Source organism: Sorex fumeus, unplaced genomic scaffold (assembly GCF_029834395.1).
Source record: "Sorex fumeus unplaced genomic scaffold, SorFum_2.1 ptg000050l, whole genome shotgun sequence".
Classification (NCBI taxonomy): Eukaryota; Metazoa; Chordata; class Mammalia; order Eulipotyphla; family Soricidae; genus Sorex; species Sorex fumeus.
The window spans coordinates 14,719,059-14,738,830 of NW_026606107.1; the positions used below are offsets into that span (position 1 = coordinate 14,719,059).

The 19,772-nt window shown below is 38.1% G+C and overlaps 1 protein-coding gene across 1 annotated transcript in view; it reads left to right on the plus strand.

Annotated features, from left to right (window-relative positions):
• Positions 1-19,772, plus strand: part of HDX (highly divergent homeobox) — a 296,641-nt gene that overhangs the window by 111,047 nt on the left and 165,822 nt on the right. The window contains exon 4 of the mRNA XM_056124159.1: positions 2,495-2,548. Within this exon, the coding sequence (XP_055980134.1) occupies positions 2,495-2,548 (54 nt within the window). The remainder of the gene's footprint in view (positions 1-2,494; positions 2,549-19,772) is intronic.

The following is a 19,772-nucleotide window of genomic DNA, read 5'->3' on the forward strand; positions in this document are numbered from 1 at the left end:
GCCGCTTGCAAGGCAAACGCCCTACCCGCTGTGCTATCTCTCCAGCCCCTAAAACAGTATTTTAAACAAAAAATGTTGCATTAAAGTGACATGCTATAAAACAAAACAAAAAAGTGTCTCATGTCTAATGCAAATCATATTGGCTTCTTATGCCTTCTTTCATTAGGGGCCAGTCACAGAGAATGAGACAAAAACAGGAGACCAGCATACATGGACTATCTGAAATTTAGGGTTGTTTGTGCAGTCATCAATCAATGTTATCACATCTGGGCCATTTATTCAATACATATCATTCCCCACAAGGGCTCTCTAAAATTAAACAGATACATTAAGAACAGTTAATAAGTACAGTAGGTACATGGAAAGCAGTAACTGGGATATTTCACGTAACTAGTCAGCAGGCATTTAAAAGAACTGAAACTATTCTGTTCTTTACCAGGAACTTCTTTGCCCTCTTATTTATTCTATTCTTCCCTGGGTGCAAACCCTTTGTATTCTAAGACCTACACTATTTTGCCCAGGGGAATAGCCTGCCCTTACAGTTTTTTACTAGAAAACAATTTCCCACACCTTAAAACATTGAAATTTTATGCACAGATCATTCTGACTCCTGTATATATCTTATAATCTTTTCCTCATTTCAGTGTTCAAAAATAAAATTGTAACATTGAGATACTGGGAGTTTGCTAGATCTTTGTTTCCCAGTGCAGTTTTAGGTACCTTAGAAATTTCTTATGACAAGTTATTATTTCTAATGTTTTCTTAAATTAATATGGTCTCTAGTAGATCCACCTTGTAGTTCTTCCAAAGTCATTGTTTAATTAAGCTAAGCTATATGGCCATAGTGATAATGCTGGGGGTATGGATCTTGAGTTTCCAGAAATTTCTCAATTTATACAGTTATCATACATTGTTTACATTAGTTATAATAATAACTCATTTATAATTTGAAGCGTTTGTATGCAAAATTTTATTTAGTTATGGGTATGTCATTTTCTATTTTTGCTATTTATCTGGATTAACATATTTTCCCTAACAATTTTGTATTGTCAGTTTTGTATTATCCTCATTAATATGTGGGGTCTATGAACTTATCATTCAAACAGATTGGGTATCTGTTTTTTAAAGAATATATTATGTGATGATTTTAACATATTTACAACCTTTGTTGATGCTAGAAATTAATTTACTTTATAAGAACTATAGTATATGGCAAGTATTGGTAAAAAGACTCTTTTCTATAGAAAGTCATTATTATTCTCAGTTCACAATATCGCTTTTTATTTTGGGGTCAAACCCAGCGCTTCTCAGGGTTTACTCCTGGCTCTATGCTCAGCGATCACTCTTGGCAGTGTTCTGGGTGTCCATGTGAGGTGCTAGGATCCAGCCCAGGTTATCTATATCCAAGGCAAGCACACTTCTCTATTCAGTACTCAGCTCACAATTTTGAAAGATCAGTTACACATTTTCATGGCTATTATACAATCTAATCAATTACTAGTTTACTTCAGTGGGGTTTTACATTAAGAATTAGAGTATTTCTTAAACATCCTTTAAATTACTATATTATTTATACAGGTGAATGATGGTTTTATATCATTTTAGCTTATTTCTTGTGATTGGTATATTTTGAAGCCAAAGTAAAATAGATGGCCTATAGACTAAGGACTGTAGTAATTTGCCTGACATTTGAATAATTTAAGATAATTGCTTTACTATTTACATTTACTGATCTCTCATCTGTAGGTATGGTACCATTCATAAATGACCACTGAATATCGTTTATCAAAAACAACAAATATTTGAATGATAATTTCTCATAAACAGCACTTAGGGAAACATTCTGCCAGTCTTTCAAAATGAATATAATTTTTAGGCAAATGCTGAATTTGAATTATTTATTTATCCTTTTGTATGCTATGGTTAGGTCAAGGCTTATCTGAGTGGCAGCTCCAGGGCCAACTTGATCTCTCCCCAGAATTCTAATGAAGTAATACATTTTTCTTTGTGTATTGATGCTACATAAAGAAACAGGGTTTCCTGCAACAGGGTTCTGCTATTTGACTTAATAGAGTCTATGTTAAAATAGATTTGCAGTCATGCAAGATAATTAAACCTAGGCAAAGAATATACAGTACTATATATACTTAATAATTTATACACATAATTCATTTATTCCACAAAATACTGTATTTCTATTTTAATAATTTTAAGGTAAATAGTACCTCAACAATATTTTGAGATCCCAGAAATACACTATAAATTTTCTTAAATTAATGGATCCTTGCACAACTTAAAATTTTTCTAATGAAGGTCCTTTATTGAAGGTCCTTTAAATCTGTTGTAAACATTAAGGAAGCTACATTATCTATGTGAGGGATATGTTTTAAATGCATAACAATCTTAACATCTTGTATGAATTATCTGGTACTGATCAACATTCCAAGTAGCATTAATGCATACCTCACTAAGATTCCATTTGTTGTTTCCACAGATTTCAGGAAACCTTACTGTGCCTTGGATTACAGGGTGTTCTAGAAAAAGAGCAGTAAGTAATCTTTCATTTAAAGCAGCAAATGGGTATTCCCATGTATTTTTAGCAGAGATTGCATTGAGAAATTTTGAAGTTGGCATATAGAATCTCAGTAAGATTTGTTATCTTAAAGGTCATATTCAGTATAAAAATAATTTATACATAGATAACCTTAAATAAAATGTAGTAATTATATAAAATATTACTCCAGTTTTAAAGAACATTAAAAGATAATTTATTTTTAAAAAGTTTTACTGCTTTTAATCACCCCATATTATTCATCATATGATTTAAGCATTATCTTAGAATTAAATACCATTGTTAATGAATTTATTATTAAAAGTAAGAAAAAAATTAATATTTTAATTATCTTATTCTGTTTTATTGACTTTCTACAACAATTACTATGATTTCTGGAATGTTGATAATACAAAACTTCATAATTTGTCTTTTCTCAAACAAATTATCCAGTTTTTCTTCTTTGAACTGATTTTAATGAGAACCCTTGTAAATTTTGATGTAACTGTTTCATAGATGGAAACCATTAAAGGATTTTAGTAATAAAGGTTTTTAGTGCTTGCCTTGCATGCATGAGATAAAGAGTTTAATACCTGGTACCTCATGACCTATGGGCACTGCCATGTGTATTCTTCAATACCCTTGAGCACTGAGGGTTTACCCCTGGTGGACCATTGCACTGCTAGGTCTTAGCAAAATCATATCACTGGACCACAAAATTGTACCATATTAACCAAATCAATTGACTATCTTTGGAGGTGGGCCCTGAAAAATTAAGAATTACCAAAATAAAAACAATATGGACAGCCCTTCAAAAATTAGAAATTGAGCTTCCCTATGACCCTGCAATACTGCTTCTTAGAACATATCCCAAGAATGCAAAAAAGCACAGTAGAAATGACATCTGTACCTATATGTACATTGCAGCACTGTTCACAATAGCCAAAATCTGTAAACGACCCAAGTGCCTTAGAACAGATGACTGGTTAAAGAAACTTTGATACATCTACACAATGGAATACTATGCAACTGTAAGCAGAGATGAAGTCATGAACTTTGCTTATAAATAGATAGTCATGGAGACTATCATGCTAATTGAATGCTAATTGAAATGAGTCAGAAAGAGAGAGACAGACACAGAAGGACTGCACTCATTTGTGGAGTATAAAAAAAAACATAACATGAGGCTGACACCTAAGGATAAGGCAGGGGGAGGGTGGGGAAGGGGGTTATACCGGGGATATCGGTGGTGGGGAATGTGCACTGGTGTAGGGATGGGTGTTTGATCATTGTGTGATTGTAACCCAAATATGAAAGCTTGTTACTATCTCACGGAGGTTCAATAAAATTAAAAAAAAGATTTACCAAAATAAAAAAGACATAAACATACTTTTAAAATGACTCAAGGGGACACAGAGATAGTACAGAGAATAAAGTAAACCTTATATATGTCTGACCTTGTATATGTCAAATCCCTGGTCATGTAGATTCTCCCTCAAGTAACACCAGGAATAATCTATGAGCACACAGCCAGAAATCAGCTCTGAGACTAGCTCAGTGTGATTCCCCAGATGCCCCTTCTAATAACTCATTTTTATGGTAGATAGACTTGAGAATAATAACACTGAAGCTGGGACCAGAGTGACAAAACAGTGGGTAGAGTATTGGTCTTACACTTGGCAAACCCAGAATCAATCCTCAGTGTTCCATATGGTTCCCAGAGCACCACTAGGAGTAGTTCCTGAATGAAAAGCTCGGTGGAACCCCTAGCTATAGCTTGGTGTGGCCCAAAACAAACAAACAAAATAATTAATTCATAAACCTAAATCTAGAGCATTGGGCTGGAGTGATAGCAGAGCGGGTAAGGTGTTTTCCTTGCATGTGGCTGACCCAGGTTCAATTCCTCCACCTCTCTCAGAGATCCCGGCAAGCTACTAAGAGTATCCTGCCCACATGGCAAAGCCTGGCAAGCTCCCGGTGACGTATTTGATATGCCAAACACAGTAACAACAAGTCTCGCAATGGAGACATTACTGTGCCCACTTGAGCAAATCGATGAACAACGGGAGGACAATACTACAGTGCTAGAGCATTAGTTCTGGACAAGATTATGTAGACTTCTTTGTTGCATTCTCTGCCCCATCCCCCACAAAGCAAAACTATAAACATGGAAGTCATATGGAAGGCTACCAAAGAAGATCTCTAAAAGCTAAAATAAAGGTTAATTGGTTGGAGACTCCATAATTTGGAGGTACAACAGAGTTTAACCTATTTTCAGAATGCAGTTCTAATGCAGAGTGATTATTTCCAATTGTCTTTGTCAGGTGGTCCCTTCTCTGTCCCAACAGCCTTCTCTCCCCAGCACTTTAGGCAGACTTCAACCATGAACCAATCTACCTGAACTTTGTTTCTACTGTCTTTGGGTATCAATGTCATATTATGTTCTTTTTTATACCACTCCAGTCAAATCATTCTATGTCTATCTCTCTCCTGCTTATTCATTTCACTCAGCATTATACTCTCCATGTCCATCCATTTATATGGGAATTTCATAATTTTACTTTTCTTATTAGCTTCTCAGCATTCCATTGTGTAGATGTACCATAGTTTCTTTAACCAGTCATCTGTTCTTGGGCTTCTGGGTTGTTTCCAGATTCTGGCTATTTTGAATAGTGCTGCAATGAACATAAATTGAAGATAGCATTTCTGCTGTGTGTTTTTGTCCTCCCAGGGTTTATTCCCAAAAGTATTATTGCTGAGTCATATGGAAGCTCAATTTCTAGCTTTTTGAGAATGTCGACATTGTTTTCCAAAAATGCTGGACCAGTTAGCATTTTCACCAACAATGAAGATTTCCTTTCTCCCCCAAACTGGAGCAGGACTGGTTGTTCTTGTTCTTTTGGATGTGCGCCAGTCTCACATTGGCGTGAGATGATATCTCATTGTTTTGATTTGCATCATCTTGAATATTAGCCATGTAGAGCATTTTTATATGACTTTAACAGTTGTATTTCTACCTTGACAAAATTTCAGTTCATTTATCTTCCTGATGGAGTAGGGTAATTTTTTCTTAACGCAAGAGTTGTTCCTTCCAAGTTTGGGGAGGAAAAGAAACTGGGCACAAGTTGCAAACAATTTTGATTATTTTTGAGAGTAACTAAGATATGATGAACACCTAGCTTAGGAATTACCCTAAAATATGAAATACATAATGTCTTTTTTCCCTCGGATTGATCAGGTGCACTCATATGGATAATCTACCCCTCAATAATTACCTGGGCTGTAGAAAGGATTTCTATTGTCTCAGGTGTAATTATTAGAGAGAAGTGAATTCCAAGTGGTACAGGAAAAAAAGATCAACCATACAAAATAACATGAGAATCTCACAGAATTTCTGAAAATTAATATCATAGGAAGAAAAGCTATTAAAATTAGACATGACCTCTTTCATAATCATATTAACAAATAAACAGTACCATTAAAAATAGGAGAGAGGAACAGATATTTATTTAGAGAAAACATGCAGAGGACAAAAGGGGTATAAAAACTGTTTTTCAATAAAAACAACATGAAAATCAAAACAACAATGAACTATCACCTCACACAAGTCAGATTGGCATACATGGAAAAAGAATAAAAAGAAAATCAGCACTAATGTAGATGTGGGAAGAAAGGAACCAACTGATTCAAATTCTTTGGAAAACAATATGGACATTTCTCAAAAAATAAAAATTTAACTTTCATATCATTTCATTATTATACTTCCTGAAATTTCCCCTAAATACAAAAAATAGGATTTCCAAAAGACATTTGTGACCCTATGTTCATTTCAGCATATTTCACAATAGCCGAGAACTGAAAGCAATCCAACTGCCCAAGAATATATGATGTGGTAAACATACTGTAGTATATATGTATACCAAATGTAATACTATTTGATTTAAAAAGATATCATTCATTTTTGCTGTATGAGAAACTAGAGGGTATAATATTAGTGAAGTTAGAAGGAGAGGTACAGATACAGAATGATATCTCTCATGTGTGGTAATATAAAGTAACATAATAGATCAGAAGGTCTGGAGCAGTAACACAGTGAGTAGGGCGTTTGCCTTGCACACGGCCCACCCAGGTTTGATTCCCAGCATCCCATTTGGTCCCCTGAGCACCGCCAAAAGTAATTCTTGAGTGCATGGACTAGAAGTTACCCATGAGCATTGCCGCGTGTGACCCAAAACCTAAAGAAAAAAAAAGAAACATAATAAAGGAGAGACAAAAGGCCAAAGGCAACGGAGCTAGAAAATTGGTGTACAAAATTAAGCTTACTACAAAGGTAGAGACGGGAGGAGTCCGTGAGACATTATTGGAAGAAAGTAGACACTCTGGTGAAAGTGATGCTGGAATGATGTATGCATGAAACTATCATTAACGTTATTAAAAATATGGTAGTACTCTAGCACTGTCCTCCGGTTGTTCATTAATTTTCTAGAGCTGGCACCAGTAATGCCTCCTTTGTGAGACTTGTTACTGTTTTTGGCATATCAAATACACCACGGGGAGCTTGCCAGTCTGTGTCAAGGGGGACGGATACTCTCCGTAGCTTGCCGGGCTCTCTGAGAGGGGCAGAGGAATAGAACCCACGTCGACCGCGTGCAAGGCAAATGCCCTACCTGATGTGCTATTGCTCCAGCCCATAAATATGGTATCTCTATAAAATAGGAAATACAATTAAATATTCTTTATCTTGTTAGGTAATAAAATATTAAAATATCTGTACAATTGCACCACTTTAAAATAAGCAAACAAAACGGTACTGAAGGATTTCAAAGTCTAATGGCTGAAATCATCCCAAAGTTGGAAAAATATTAATCTGAAAATTCAATAACTGATCAATTTTCAAACATTAGTTTAAAGACATTCATACCCAGTATGTCACCTTGAAACAGCTAAAGAAAAAATGCATTAACTATATGATAACATCAAAAAAGTTCAAGTTTATTTTTCATAAACTTGAATTCCTGAAAATAATGACATTTTCATATTTAACAAAACAGTTTTTGGTAATGAAAGGAAAAAATAAAAACAAACAAATGAAAAATATATATTTATTGATAGCTGACCTACTCTAAAAGATTGTTAAATGAATGATTCTATTTTTGAAGTTGAAACAGGCTTTATTTGAAAGTATTGAGGAAGAGGAGAGAGTGAGAAATAGAGAGTGAGAGAGAATATTACCCTCAAGAACAATGGATTCTTACCTAGGTAATGGATATTAATAACACAGAAAGAAGGTGATAGATGGAATTTTTTGGAGCCTGGAAGCAACAACTTCAACAGAAACAGTGGAAATATGCCTGATTCCTTTCAAGTGTTTTGAATCATATTTGATAATGAAAACATAAATTGTAGCATCATTTGCTACTCAATATAATATTACCCTAAACTGGTAAATATATAAGAAACTAAGCACAAATGTTTCCACATCACTAGAAATAGTGAAATACTTACATCACTACAATATTATTCATATTGTGTACATAAAGAAACAATACCAAATTGTAAAAAATGGCAATGATACACCAAACCACAAATCAAGATTAAATTCTAAAGATTTTCAGGCAACATACATAATAGAAAAAAACAAAAGAATGAATGGAAAAGAGGTAAATTAGAAAAAAAATGTAAAGTTACAGATATAAACCCTAACATATGACTTGATTTTGTTTGTTTCTATCTGGAATAGAAACATACTTGGTTTGTTTTCCAGATAGAAAGAAACCAAGTATAAGATAGATTTTGGCAGAATGTATAAAACTATGCCTCATATTAGCTGTTTAAACACTTCACGTTTATTAACATAGATAAATTGAAAGTGAAGTGTTAGGTAAGCATGTCACACAAACATTGGTGTTTAAAGTCAGGAAATACTGTTTATGTTACTTTCAAATATAACAGATTGTATTTAAGAGGTTTACTAGAGACAAAGAAGGAGTTCCATGATATTAAAGGACAAATCCGCAGAGATACAAAATAATCCTATCTGTTATGTTCAAAAAGTGTTAACTAATGTTGCAAAAAAACCACAACTTCAAGAACAGTTAAAAAATGAACATTATCATTGTATAACTGAAACCCAAACACAAAAATTTGTAAGTCTATAACTGTACCTCATGGTGTTTCACTGATAAAAAAAATTTTAAAAAAAAGGAACATTAAATTACAGTTTCAGATTTCATTTTATAGAAGCTCATAAAACTATTTGACAGAAAAGTATTAAGTAGAAATTCAATTAATACATATTGTCAACGATCTCTGATTAAAATATATAGACAGGGGCTGGAGCAATAGCACAGCGGGTAGGGCATTTGCCTTGCAGGTGGCCAACCCAACTTCGATTCCCAGAGTTCCATATGGTCGCCCAAGCACTGCCAGAGGTGATTCCTGAGTGCAGGGCCAGGAGTAACCCCTGTGCATAGCCGGGTGTGACCCAAAAGCAAAAAATATATAAATAAAAACAAAATATATAGACCGCGCTCACTGGGACCCCTTGGGAGGGGGGCGATTGAGTTTCCCTCCCCGCCCCGAGCAGATCCCTGGCAATTGAAGACCTCCGGAAACAGCCTCAGCCATGCTAAAGACCACTCTCCACATGCTCAGGCGAGCCTCATGCATGAAGGAACTGGCAGAGGAAACCAGGTGTGCTGGACCCGGGCCTGATATCTTCAAACCTGCTCAGATCAAGACTGGGCACCATACCCTCGATCTCTAAAATTTCTTTTGATAGTCTAATTGCTGTGACGATCATTCACCATTAATGATATTACTTTGAGCAACGATGGTGAGAGTGAACATCTTTGCGTTATGCTTGATATTAGAAGAAAATATTTTGCCATTGATTGGGTACATATAACTAGTGCATTCGGAGATGTTCATTCCATTGAGAGTCAATGGAACATCAGGAATGAGTCCATTTCTTATAAACACTGTCTTCATGAAATTCAGCAGTAGTCCAACTTTTCCACACTCACGGTCTAAGGCAGCCAGCATTAGTGCCGCTTGGCTAATGTTTGGTGTTATTAGAATAATGTCATCAGCGAAGTGGAGATGGTGTAGTTGCCAACCGTCTATCTTCACTCCCATTTCTTCCCATTCAGTCGCCTCATGACGTTCTCAAGGGTGGCACTGAAGAGATTCGGTGAAATGGTGTCACCCTGCTGAACCCCTCTCTTTACATGGATGATCACTTCCTTGTACAATGGTGAGATCCTGGTAATGAATCTGTAATACAGCTCAGGAAGGATCCTGATGTATTGAGTTTGAACGCCCTGTTTGGCTAGGGCTTCGATGACCACTTCCATCTCAACAGAATCAAAGCCCTTCTTTAAATCAATGAATGTTAGACAGAGCGGCCTCTTGAACTCCCGAAAAACCTCAATGAGCTTGGTTACCATGTAGATATGGTCGATTGTGCTGAATCCTTTTCAGAATCTGCTTGTTCGCATGGTTGTCCTTCATCTAGTGTTCTGCCAATCCTATTCAGGATGACTTGAGTGAAACACTTGTAGACGATGGACAACAGCCATATCAGGCGATATTTGCCAATGTCGTGGATGAACCTTGCATTCAGACAGGTAGTGTGTGAAGAGCAGAGCCAGTGTATTGATGAGTACAGATGGCAGATTCTTCAGGTGTTCGTGTCTGACCTCTGGGCCAGGTGCTGTTTATTTCTTTACTGACGAAATGGCATGCAGGATTTCAGAAGGGCGAATGTTGGGAATGACATATCCATCCTGCGGAGTTTGGTATGTGGGCAGGTGGACGTGGTTATCAAAGAGATCCGAGTAGAAGTCATGTATAATATTCTCTATTGCCCTTCTGGAAGATGTGATAGATCCATCAGGACGTCGGAGGGCAGTTATCTTGGTCTTGTAGTTGGCAAAGGACAGGCAGGCGTTTTGAATGCGATTACCTCATCGACCAACCTCCACTACCTCCACTAACCAGCTGCTGCAATGATCCAGGTCATTGTTAGCTGCCGCCACGCTCCAGGTCATTTTCAGGCTGAAACCCACAAATGAGTGAAATCCCACAGAACCAGTAAAGCAGAACTTTGTGACCTTGGACTCCAGACTCAAAAGGACCTGGAAATAAAGATCCTCTGCCTGCTTCTACCAATCTCCAGCGACTGAGGAATCACACCCAGAAGACCCACCCTGCTGAGACAGGTAAATACCTCATAGGCTGACCTCCACTCCCTCCACTACCCAGTCGCCACCACACTCTAGGCCGCTTTTCAGAATGAGTGGCCGCAAGCCGGCTGCACGACACATCATAAGTCACTTACTACCCATTTTTCATAATTACTTCCCCATATTTGATGGGTTTCAAATATAGTTTGAACCATGAGAACACGTGCAAGGGCAATTAGAGGCCGCCAAAAAAGCCTCTATTTCTCTCGGAGAGCCCAGCAAGCTCCTGACAGTATCCTGCCCACATGGCAGAGCCTGAGAAGCTATCCATGGTGTGTTCGATATGCCAACAACAGTAAATAAAATGGGCCTCTTTCCCCTGAGCCTGAAAGAGCCCCCAGTACAGCAGTGTAAAGAAGGATGAGCAAGGAGAGGGTGAAAAAATATCAGGGCCAAACTAGGCTTTCAAAACGAAGGATTAAAATGACTTCTGTACTTTCAATGCAAGTATGCTGGCATTGGAAGCATCCATCCAGAAACTGATAGTGCAAGCGCAAAAGATCAAGTACGACACCGTGGTCTGACCGAGACGAGAAGGTATCGACCACATCACGACATTTTTGACACTGCAGAAGAATTGTTCCTCGGAACATGCAACAAAAGAGATGTAGGTGGTGTTGGTGTCCTTTGTCGTTGTCAACATGAATTTGGTCATGAGCATTGATTTATTCAAATGCCTTAGAACCCGTATCAGACAATTACACTTGAACATATGTGGCTCACTGCCGACAATTTCTATCTTCGTTGTCTATGCACCAACACCCAATTATGATGAAGAAAAATTGTAAAGTTCTACATGGAGCAGAAGTTCTATAAAGAAGACCACACCTTCTACAAAATCATTGTCTGTGATTTTAATGCGAAGATATGATGGAAGTTCTGCTGAAGAACTCCACATCAGGATCCATGGCCTAGAATGGAACAAACCATCTCCGTCGTGCAAAATTCTACTTCATGGAGCAGGGAGAAAGGGCTGAAAAGTTTAAGAAGATAACTCCCAGAACAACCACCAACTGGGGACTCTTTGGCACTATTGAGGTGACATGGGAAGATGCTGTCGTTGACAACATTGAGGAAGAATATGATCGACTTTTTCAGCACTTCCATGATTGTGAGAGATACACCGAGAGAGAGAAAGCCACAAAAAGCTGCCTGTCTTCAAAAACTTTCAAGCTCATTTTCCAACGTGGCTGGGTTCGAGCCTCAGACCACCACAAGCCAATGTCCGAGCTGGCAGAACAGTGTAGAGAAGCGATACAGGAAGACTTTAAAGAGAAGAGCAGTGGTGCTGGCCGATGTGGCAGAAGCCAGGAAAAATAAAGGTACAGTGATATAGACCATATATATATAAAGCATTCCACAATGTAGAAATAGATATTTTAAAGATTTATTGAAGCACAGTTATGCTACTACAAAGCAAAAAAGTTCTAATTACATGTTAAATTTTGAATTATTAGAAAATTATGCACACCATAAAAGTTGAATTTGATTGCAATATCAAAAGACATAATTACATTCATTACAGAGAAATTAGGCAACCAACATTGTCCTAAACAATATTTGATTCTAAGTAAATCTCAAAGGAAATAAATGAACAGATCTTAATGAAAATGAAGATACAATGGACAAAGAATATACAAAAGAACAGTCAAGTGCTTACAGTAAACCTATTTACTAAATGGCCTGAAGATAAATATTTTTTTCCTTTTTGGGTTATACTCAGCGATGCTCAGGGGTTACTCCTGGCTCTGCAGTCAGAAATTACTCCTTGTGGTGCTTGGGGGACAATATCGGATGCCGGGGATTGAACTGGGGTCTGTAAGGTGCAAGGCAAATGCCCTACCTGTTGTACTATCGTTCCGGCCCCGTGAAGGTAAATATGTGTGTGTAGAATCACCACAATAAAACCAGTCAAATGAGTACCTACAACTCTGTACAGTATAGTCATTTGCAGAGAATGAGATAAACACAGTGGCTTTCTAGGTAGCAAGCCAACCTTAATAGACCTGCATAAAGGGCTCTATGACCTTTTATTAGGTTCAACCATGATACTCCCCCTCCTCTATATCACATAGACCAATTGCTAGGAGTTGATATATAGAACAAAGGATAGACTGTTAATACAACTATGAACGTGGAGGCATAATTGTTCTCTTGATCACTTGACATCCCGTTACTCATCAATTTGCTCGACCGGGCGCCAGTAATGTCTCCATTCATACCTGTCGCATGCCAGTGTAGTCCAATGACGTCTGCTCATTCTTGGAACACGAAATGCCTCAAAGCAATTGTTCAGGGTCTTGACAAAGAAGTCTGACCATCTCGTAGGTGAACGGCTACGCGATCTTTTGACATCCCGTTGAATCCAACCATTTCTCTAGTCCAGCAGTCATCTCCAAATCTCATTACGTGTCCAGCCCATCTGATTTTCGACTCCTTGGCAAATGAGACAGCATCCCTGAGTCTTGATAGTCGATGGAGGTTGTAACTCTGGATTCATTCTCTCATTTGAGCGAAGCGTGATACTCCAAGAATAGCTCTTTCGAGTTCTCATTGGGAGACCCATATACCGTTCTCATCCTGTTTTCTTAGGGCCCAGGTCTCTGAGGCATATGTTAATGCAGGGAGAACAGTGGAATCGAAGAGATGTGTCCAGATTCAGAAGTTGTTCATCCTGTTAGCTATTTCTTCAAGGATCTTGAAGGCATTCAAAGTTGCTCTCTTCCTCCTGCTCAAATCAGGTGCCAGGTTATTCATCATGTTGAATTCTCAACCTAGGTACACGTAACTGTTGCATTCGAAGATGTTCATTCTGTTAAGAGCGAATGGAATGTCAGAAACGATACCATTTCCCATAAACATTGTCTTCGTGAGATTCAGCTGTAGTCAGACCTTTCCACTCTCATGGTTGAAGTCAGCCACCATTTGTGCCGCTTGGCTAATGTTTGGTGTTATTAGAACAATGTCATCAGCGAAGTGGAGATGGTTTATTTGCCGACCGTCTATCTTCACTCCCTTTCTTCCCATTCAGTCACCTCATGACATTTTCGAAGGTGGCACTGAAGAGTTTTGGTGAAATGATATCATCCTGCCGGACCCCTCTCTTGACATGGATGATCACTTCCTTGTACAATGGTGAGATGCTGGTAGTGAATCCGTAATACAGCTCATGAAGGATCCTGATGTACTGAGTTTGAATGCCCTGTTTGGCTACGGCTTCGATGATGGCTTCCATCACAACAGAATCAAAGTCTTTCTTTAAATCAATGAACATTAGTCAGAGCAGCATCTTGTACTCCTGAGAAATCTCAATGAGCTTGGTTGTTGTGTGGATATGGTCGATCTGCTGAATCCTTTTCAGAACCCGGCTTGCTCGCATGGTTCTCCTTCATCTAGTACTCTGTCAATCCTATTTAGGATGACTCGAGTGAAATGCTTGTAGACGACAGACAACAGTCAGATTGGGCAATAGCTGCCAATGTCGTGGATGTCTCCCTTCTTGTACAGTAGTACAGTCCTGTCTGTTTTCCATTGGGACTGAACCTTGCATTCAGACTGTTAGTGTGTGACAAGCCTAACCAGTGTATTGATGAGAACTGGCGGCAGGTTCTCCAGGTGTTCATGTCTGACCTTGTCTGGGCTGGGTGCTGTTTGCTTCTTTACCAATGAAATGGTGTTTCAGATTTCAGAAGGGAGAATGTTGGGAATGACATATGCATTCTGCAGAATTTGGTATGTGGGTAGGTGGACGTAGCTATCAAAGATATCCGAGTAGAAGACATGGATAATCTTCCCCATTGCCCTTCTGGAAGACGTGATGCATACATCAGGAGGTCGGAGGGCAGTCATCTTGGTCTTGTAGTTGGTGAAGGACAGGCAGACGTTGCGAATGCTGCATCTGCCAGCACTGCTGCTCTTCTCAGTTTGTGGTCTTCCTTTATCGCTTCTCTGCCCTGCTTTGCGAGCTCGAACGTTTGCTTGTGGTTGCCTGAGGCTTGCTCCAAGCCACGTTGGCGAACGAGCTCGAGAGTTTTCGAACACAGGCATGATTTTGTGGCTAGTTCTCTTTCGGCATTCCTTGCACAATCATGGAGGTGCTGAACCAGTCGATCATATTCCTTGTCAATGTTGTCAATGACGCCATCTTCCCATGTTGCCGCAATAGTGCCAAAGAGCTCCCAGTTGATGGTCGTTCTGGGAGTTCTCTTCTTAAAAACTTTGCAGCCCTTTCTGCCCGCTCCATGAAGTAGAATTTTGCAAGACAGATGCTGTTCTGATTCCATTTGGAATTTTGGGACATCAGCGAAATTCCAAAACCATCGATTGAATATGATGTGGTCAATTTCGTTGTGGAACCGTCCACTGGGAGACTGCCACGTCCAACGTTTAGATTTGGCCTTCTGGAACTGTGAGTGATCATGGATAATCTTGGTCGACATGATGAAGTCAGTCTCACACCCTGTTCATTCCATTCTTGGCCATTGGTCCCGATATGGAATTCTTCAACTGATCTTCTCGGTCCTAAATTGGCATTAAATTCACGGACAGTGATCTTGTAGAAGGTGTGTTCTTCTTTATAGAACTTCTCCAGCTCCATGTATAACTTCTCAATTTCTCCTTCATCATAATTGGATGTTGGTGCGTAGACAGCGAAGGTAGAAATTGCCGGCAGTGAGCCACATCTGTTCAAGTGTAATCGTACGATTCGGGTTGTTGGGCATTCGAATGAGTCAGTGCTCAAGGCCAAGTTCATGTTGACAAGGACACCGACACCACCGATGCCTATTTTTTCACATGTTCCGAGATACAGTTATTCTCCAGTGTTGAAAACAGCGTGATGTGATTGATGCCTTCTCGTCTCGGTCAGACTAATGATGTCGTACTTGATCTTTTGCGCTTGTACCATCAGGTCTTCGATGGATGCATCCGATGCCAGTGTATGTGCATTGAAAGTACAGACAGTCATTTTTGTCCTTCTTTGTTTTGGCAGCCTCTTTTGTCCTTGAGGTTCTATCAGCCTTTCATTCTTCATCCTTCCTAACACTGCCATATTGGTGGCTCTTTCTGGGTCAGGTGAATGAGACCCATTGTATTTACTGGTTTTGGCATATCGAATATGCCATGGTTAGCTTGTCAGGCTCTGCCGTACAGGCGGGATATTCTCGGTAGCTTGCCAGGCTCTCCGAGAGTGATAGAGGCTTTTTGGGCGACATCTAATCACCCTTGCAGGTGTTCTCATGGTTCAAACCATATTTGAACCGTATCAAATATGGTTCATTAATAACAATAGGACATAGGGCAAACAATCAATAGCTTTGATTTGACACAAGGGGACTATTCTACTCTTTCCGGCAGGTTCTTCCCCCAACAGACTGTTTGCATTGTAAACTTCATAAGTATGTTTAAGTTTCCTCTTTCTAACAAAATGATCCCAGTATACTGTATCTGTCTATGTCTAAGCTATAAGTCAAGTAATTTGTGTTTCAGCAGTAATGGAACATGGAATTGAGATGAAATACGTTCCTGTCAGCTCTGAGGCAGTGCCATAATGTCTAGATCTAAAACAGCTTCTAAATTCTGTATTAATCAATAGTGAGGTTAATATTCCAATTATTAACATCCATTTTATGGTATGCAAATGTATTACCTTCGGTTAATTGATGTCACTTCACCAATTCTTAGAAGCAATCTATTATTTCTCCAATTCACTATGTATTTTAATTATTTTTTCAGGTAGCATTATGTCAAAATTTTTATTGGTGCAAATGGATTTTGGCAGAATACTATGCTTAAATGTCTTTCTACCACACTTCATGGCATATATTAATTATAGAAAGGGGAGTTAGGTATTTTTGTGTTAAAGTAGGGCACAGGAAGTCTATATTTTTGAGAGGTTTTTGTAGATGGTTGTGGTTTTTGACAACTAATTTGAGTTTTTCTAGTTGATCTATGATTTGTTTATCAAGAGAAGTTTGAAAAAACAGTTCTTCAGCAATTTTTTCCATTTAATATGTGTTCAGTATGAATAGAGTGGTGCAAACTGATGATTGCAATGGAGGTAGCAGCACCCAAGATGCCAAATGCTGCAATGATGTCTAGGATCAATAGTTCCCTTTTTTTGGAGTGGGTTCTTTGTTTCTTTATCAGCTCTTTTAATAGGCTGAGTCATGATTGTTGAACAACTCCAGGATTGCATTCACTGGCACCCACGCATCAGGGTTTTGACTAGTGATTAAAAAGATATGGAACTTAACTATGAATAACACTATAAATTTGTAATTTGGGAAAATTTAATAAAAATTTAAATATCATGGATATGTATTTATTTTATTAAATCGCCATTAATTACAAAGTTATTCATGATTGAGTTTTAGGCATACAATTTTCCAACACCAATCCTTTTGCCAGTGTCCACATCCTTCCACCAATATCCACAATTTCCCTCCTGCTCCCTAGCCTGCCTTGATTCCAGGAACTTTTTTTTTACTTTTTCCCCTTTTAATCACTGTCTTTTATATTACTGTTATTGATAGGGTATCATGCATATAACTTTACCTTCTTTCAGCACCCAGTCTATACCCACAGTCATCTCTTCCCTATATAATTGCCATAGTGGTCCCTTCCCTGACCTGTCACCACATTTCCCACAGTACCAAACTTTCTGTTAAAGAGCAGTTCCCCTACTCTTCATTTCTATTGTGTTTGGGCATTAGTTATTCCACTATTATGGTTTTTTAATAACCTTCACTTGACTGAGATCACTCAGGGTCCATACCTTTCCCTTTGACTCATTTCACTTAGCATGATACTTTCCAGATCCATCCATGTAGCAATAAATTGCAGAGAGACAGAAAGATAAAGAGAGAGAGAGAGAGAGAGAGAAAATGAAATGTCTACATAGAGGTAGTCTGTGGAACAGGGTTATAGGGAAGGCAGGTAGGAGGAAGCCTGCTGACATTGGTGGCAGGAAAGGTGCACTGGTGAAGGAATGGGTGTTTAAATATTGTATGATTAAAACTCAATCATGAAAATCTATGGGAATCTATATTTATGGTAATTCAATTAAAATGAATAAAATTCATAGAGTATATAAGTGATATTAAAGACAAAATACTAGCCATCACCAATAATGAAGTGAAAAATAGAAGAGTAAACAAGTGGTAGAGAATGTAAGATTTTTCATTACAGCATGAGAAACATCCTATTATGACATCTTATTATCTCATTCCTACTTTGGACAAACTGGCAGGCTACCGAATGTAGCCTGCCCACACGGCAGAGTCTGGCAAACTCCCCGTGGCGTACCCAATATGCCAAATACCAGTAACAATCATGGGTCTCATTCCCCTAAAGAGCCTTGAATATAATCTCAGGGTAGGATGAAGGAGACATTACTGGGGCCTGCTCGAGGCAATCGACGATTAACAGGATGATTTGTGATTTGTGATTGTGATGAGAAATTATCTTTAATCATAGGCATATCAGGAGAATAGGAAAATGTATGGAGGAGAAGAGCTGGTCAAAGAAATAATAACTTAGGACATTCCTGATATATTGAGAGAGACTCCTGCACAAATTCAAGAGGCCTCAAAATTTTCAAACAAGAGGCTGGAGCGATAATACAGCAGGTAGGGCGTTTGCCTTGCACACGGCCCACCCAAATTCGTTTCCCAGCATTCCACATAGTCCCCTGAGAACTGCCAGGAGTAATTTCTTAGTGCAAAGCTAGGAGTAACCTCTGAGCATTGCCAGGTGTGACTCAAAAAGCAAAATAGATAAATAAATAAAAATTTCCAAACAAATAGTCTCAAACAAAAGAATGACAAGATACATAGTAATCAAAGTGGTAAAATTAAAAGACACAAAGACTTCTTAAATTAGGAAAAGAGAAGAAAATCCTCAAACATAAACTAAACAACATACTAATGTCAAAAGACTTTCCATATGACATCTTCCAAACCAGGAAATAGTGGAATGACATATTGACTGAAAAACAAAAAACTTCCAGCCTAGAGTACACTTCCGTACAAAGCTATCATTTAGACTCAAGGAAAGGATAAGAACCTTTTCAGACAAAAAAGTCTGGCAGAATTTGCAACAACTAAAATAACCCTACAAGGTTGACTGAAATACCACTTACAAAAAATAGTCTCTTGCAAAAACAACTGGGAAAAACATACAAACACACAAATGTAAGGTGGGGAATGTGCACTGCTGAAGGGATGAGTGTTTGATCATTGTGTGATTGTAATCCAAACATGAAAGCTTGTAACTATCTCATGGTGATCCAATAACATTAAAGAAAACAAATGTAAGTCAGCCCTTTATATAAATAATATCTGAATGTCAATAGACTACACTCCCGTTTGTAAAGGCATAGAGTAGCTGAATGAATAGGAAAGAAAATCTGTCCTTTCCTGAAAGGATAGAAAACGTTCATACAAACCAATGGAAATTAAAAATAAATGCTGACACAGCCCTACTTATATCAGACAAAATGGCATTTAACATAAAGAAAGTAATTAGCAACAAATGGACACTAGTAATTGGACAATAAAACAATAAATCTAATAGATATTACTGTCTAGTAGATAATAATGTCATCAGCATCTATGCACCAAATGAAGGCCCATCAAAGTTCATAAAGAGTCTGCTCACAAAACTAAAGAAACACATTGATGGAAACACAATAGTAGTGGGAGACTTCAACACACCACATTCCCCACTAGATGTATCAACTAGACAGAATATCAGTAAAAAAATAAGAGCCCTAAATGAGGACCTAAAAGAAATGGTACTGTTGAGCATATACAGGGCTCCATTTTCTAAAACAAAAGTAGAAATTCTTCTCTAATGCACAAGGATCATTCTCCAGAATAGATCACATATTAGTGTTGGAACTCAGACATACATAAATTTAAAAATATGGAAATTGTATAAACTAAATTCTCAGACAACAATGACATGAAAGTAAT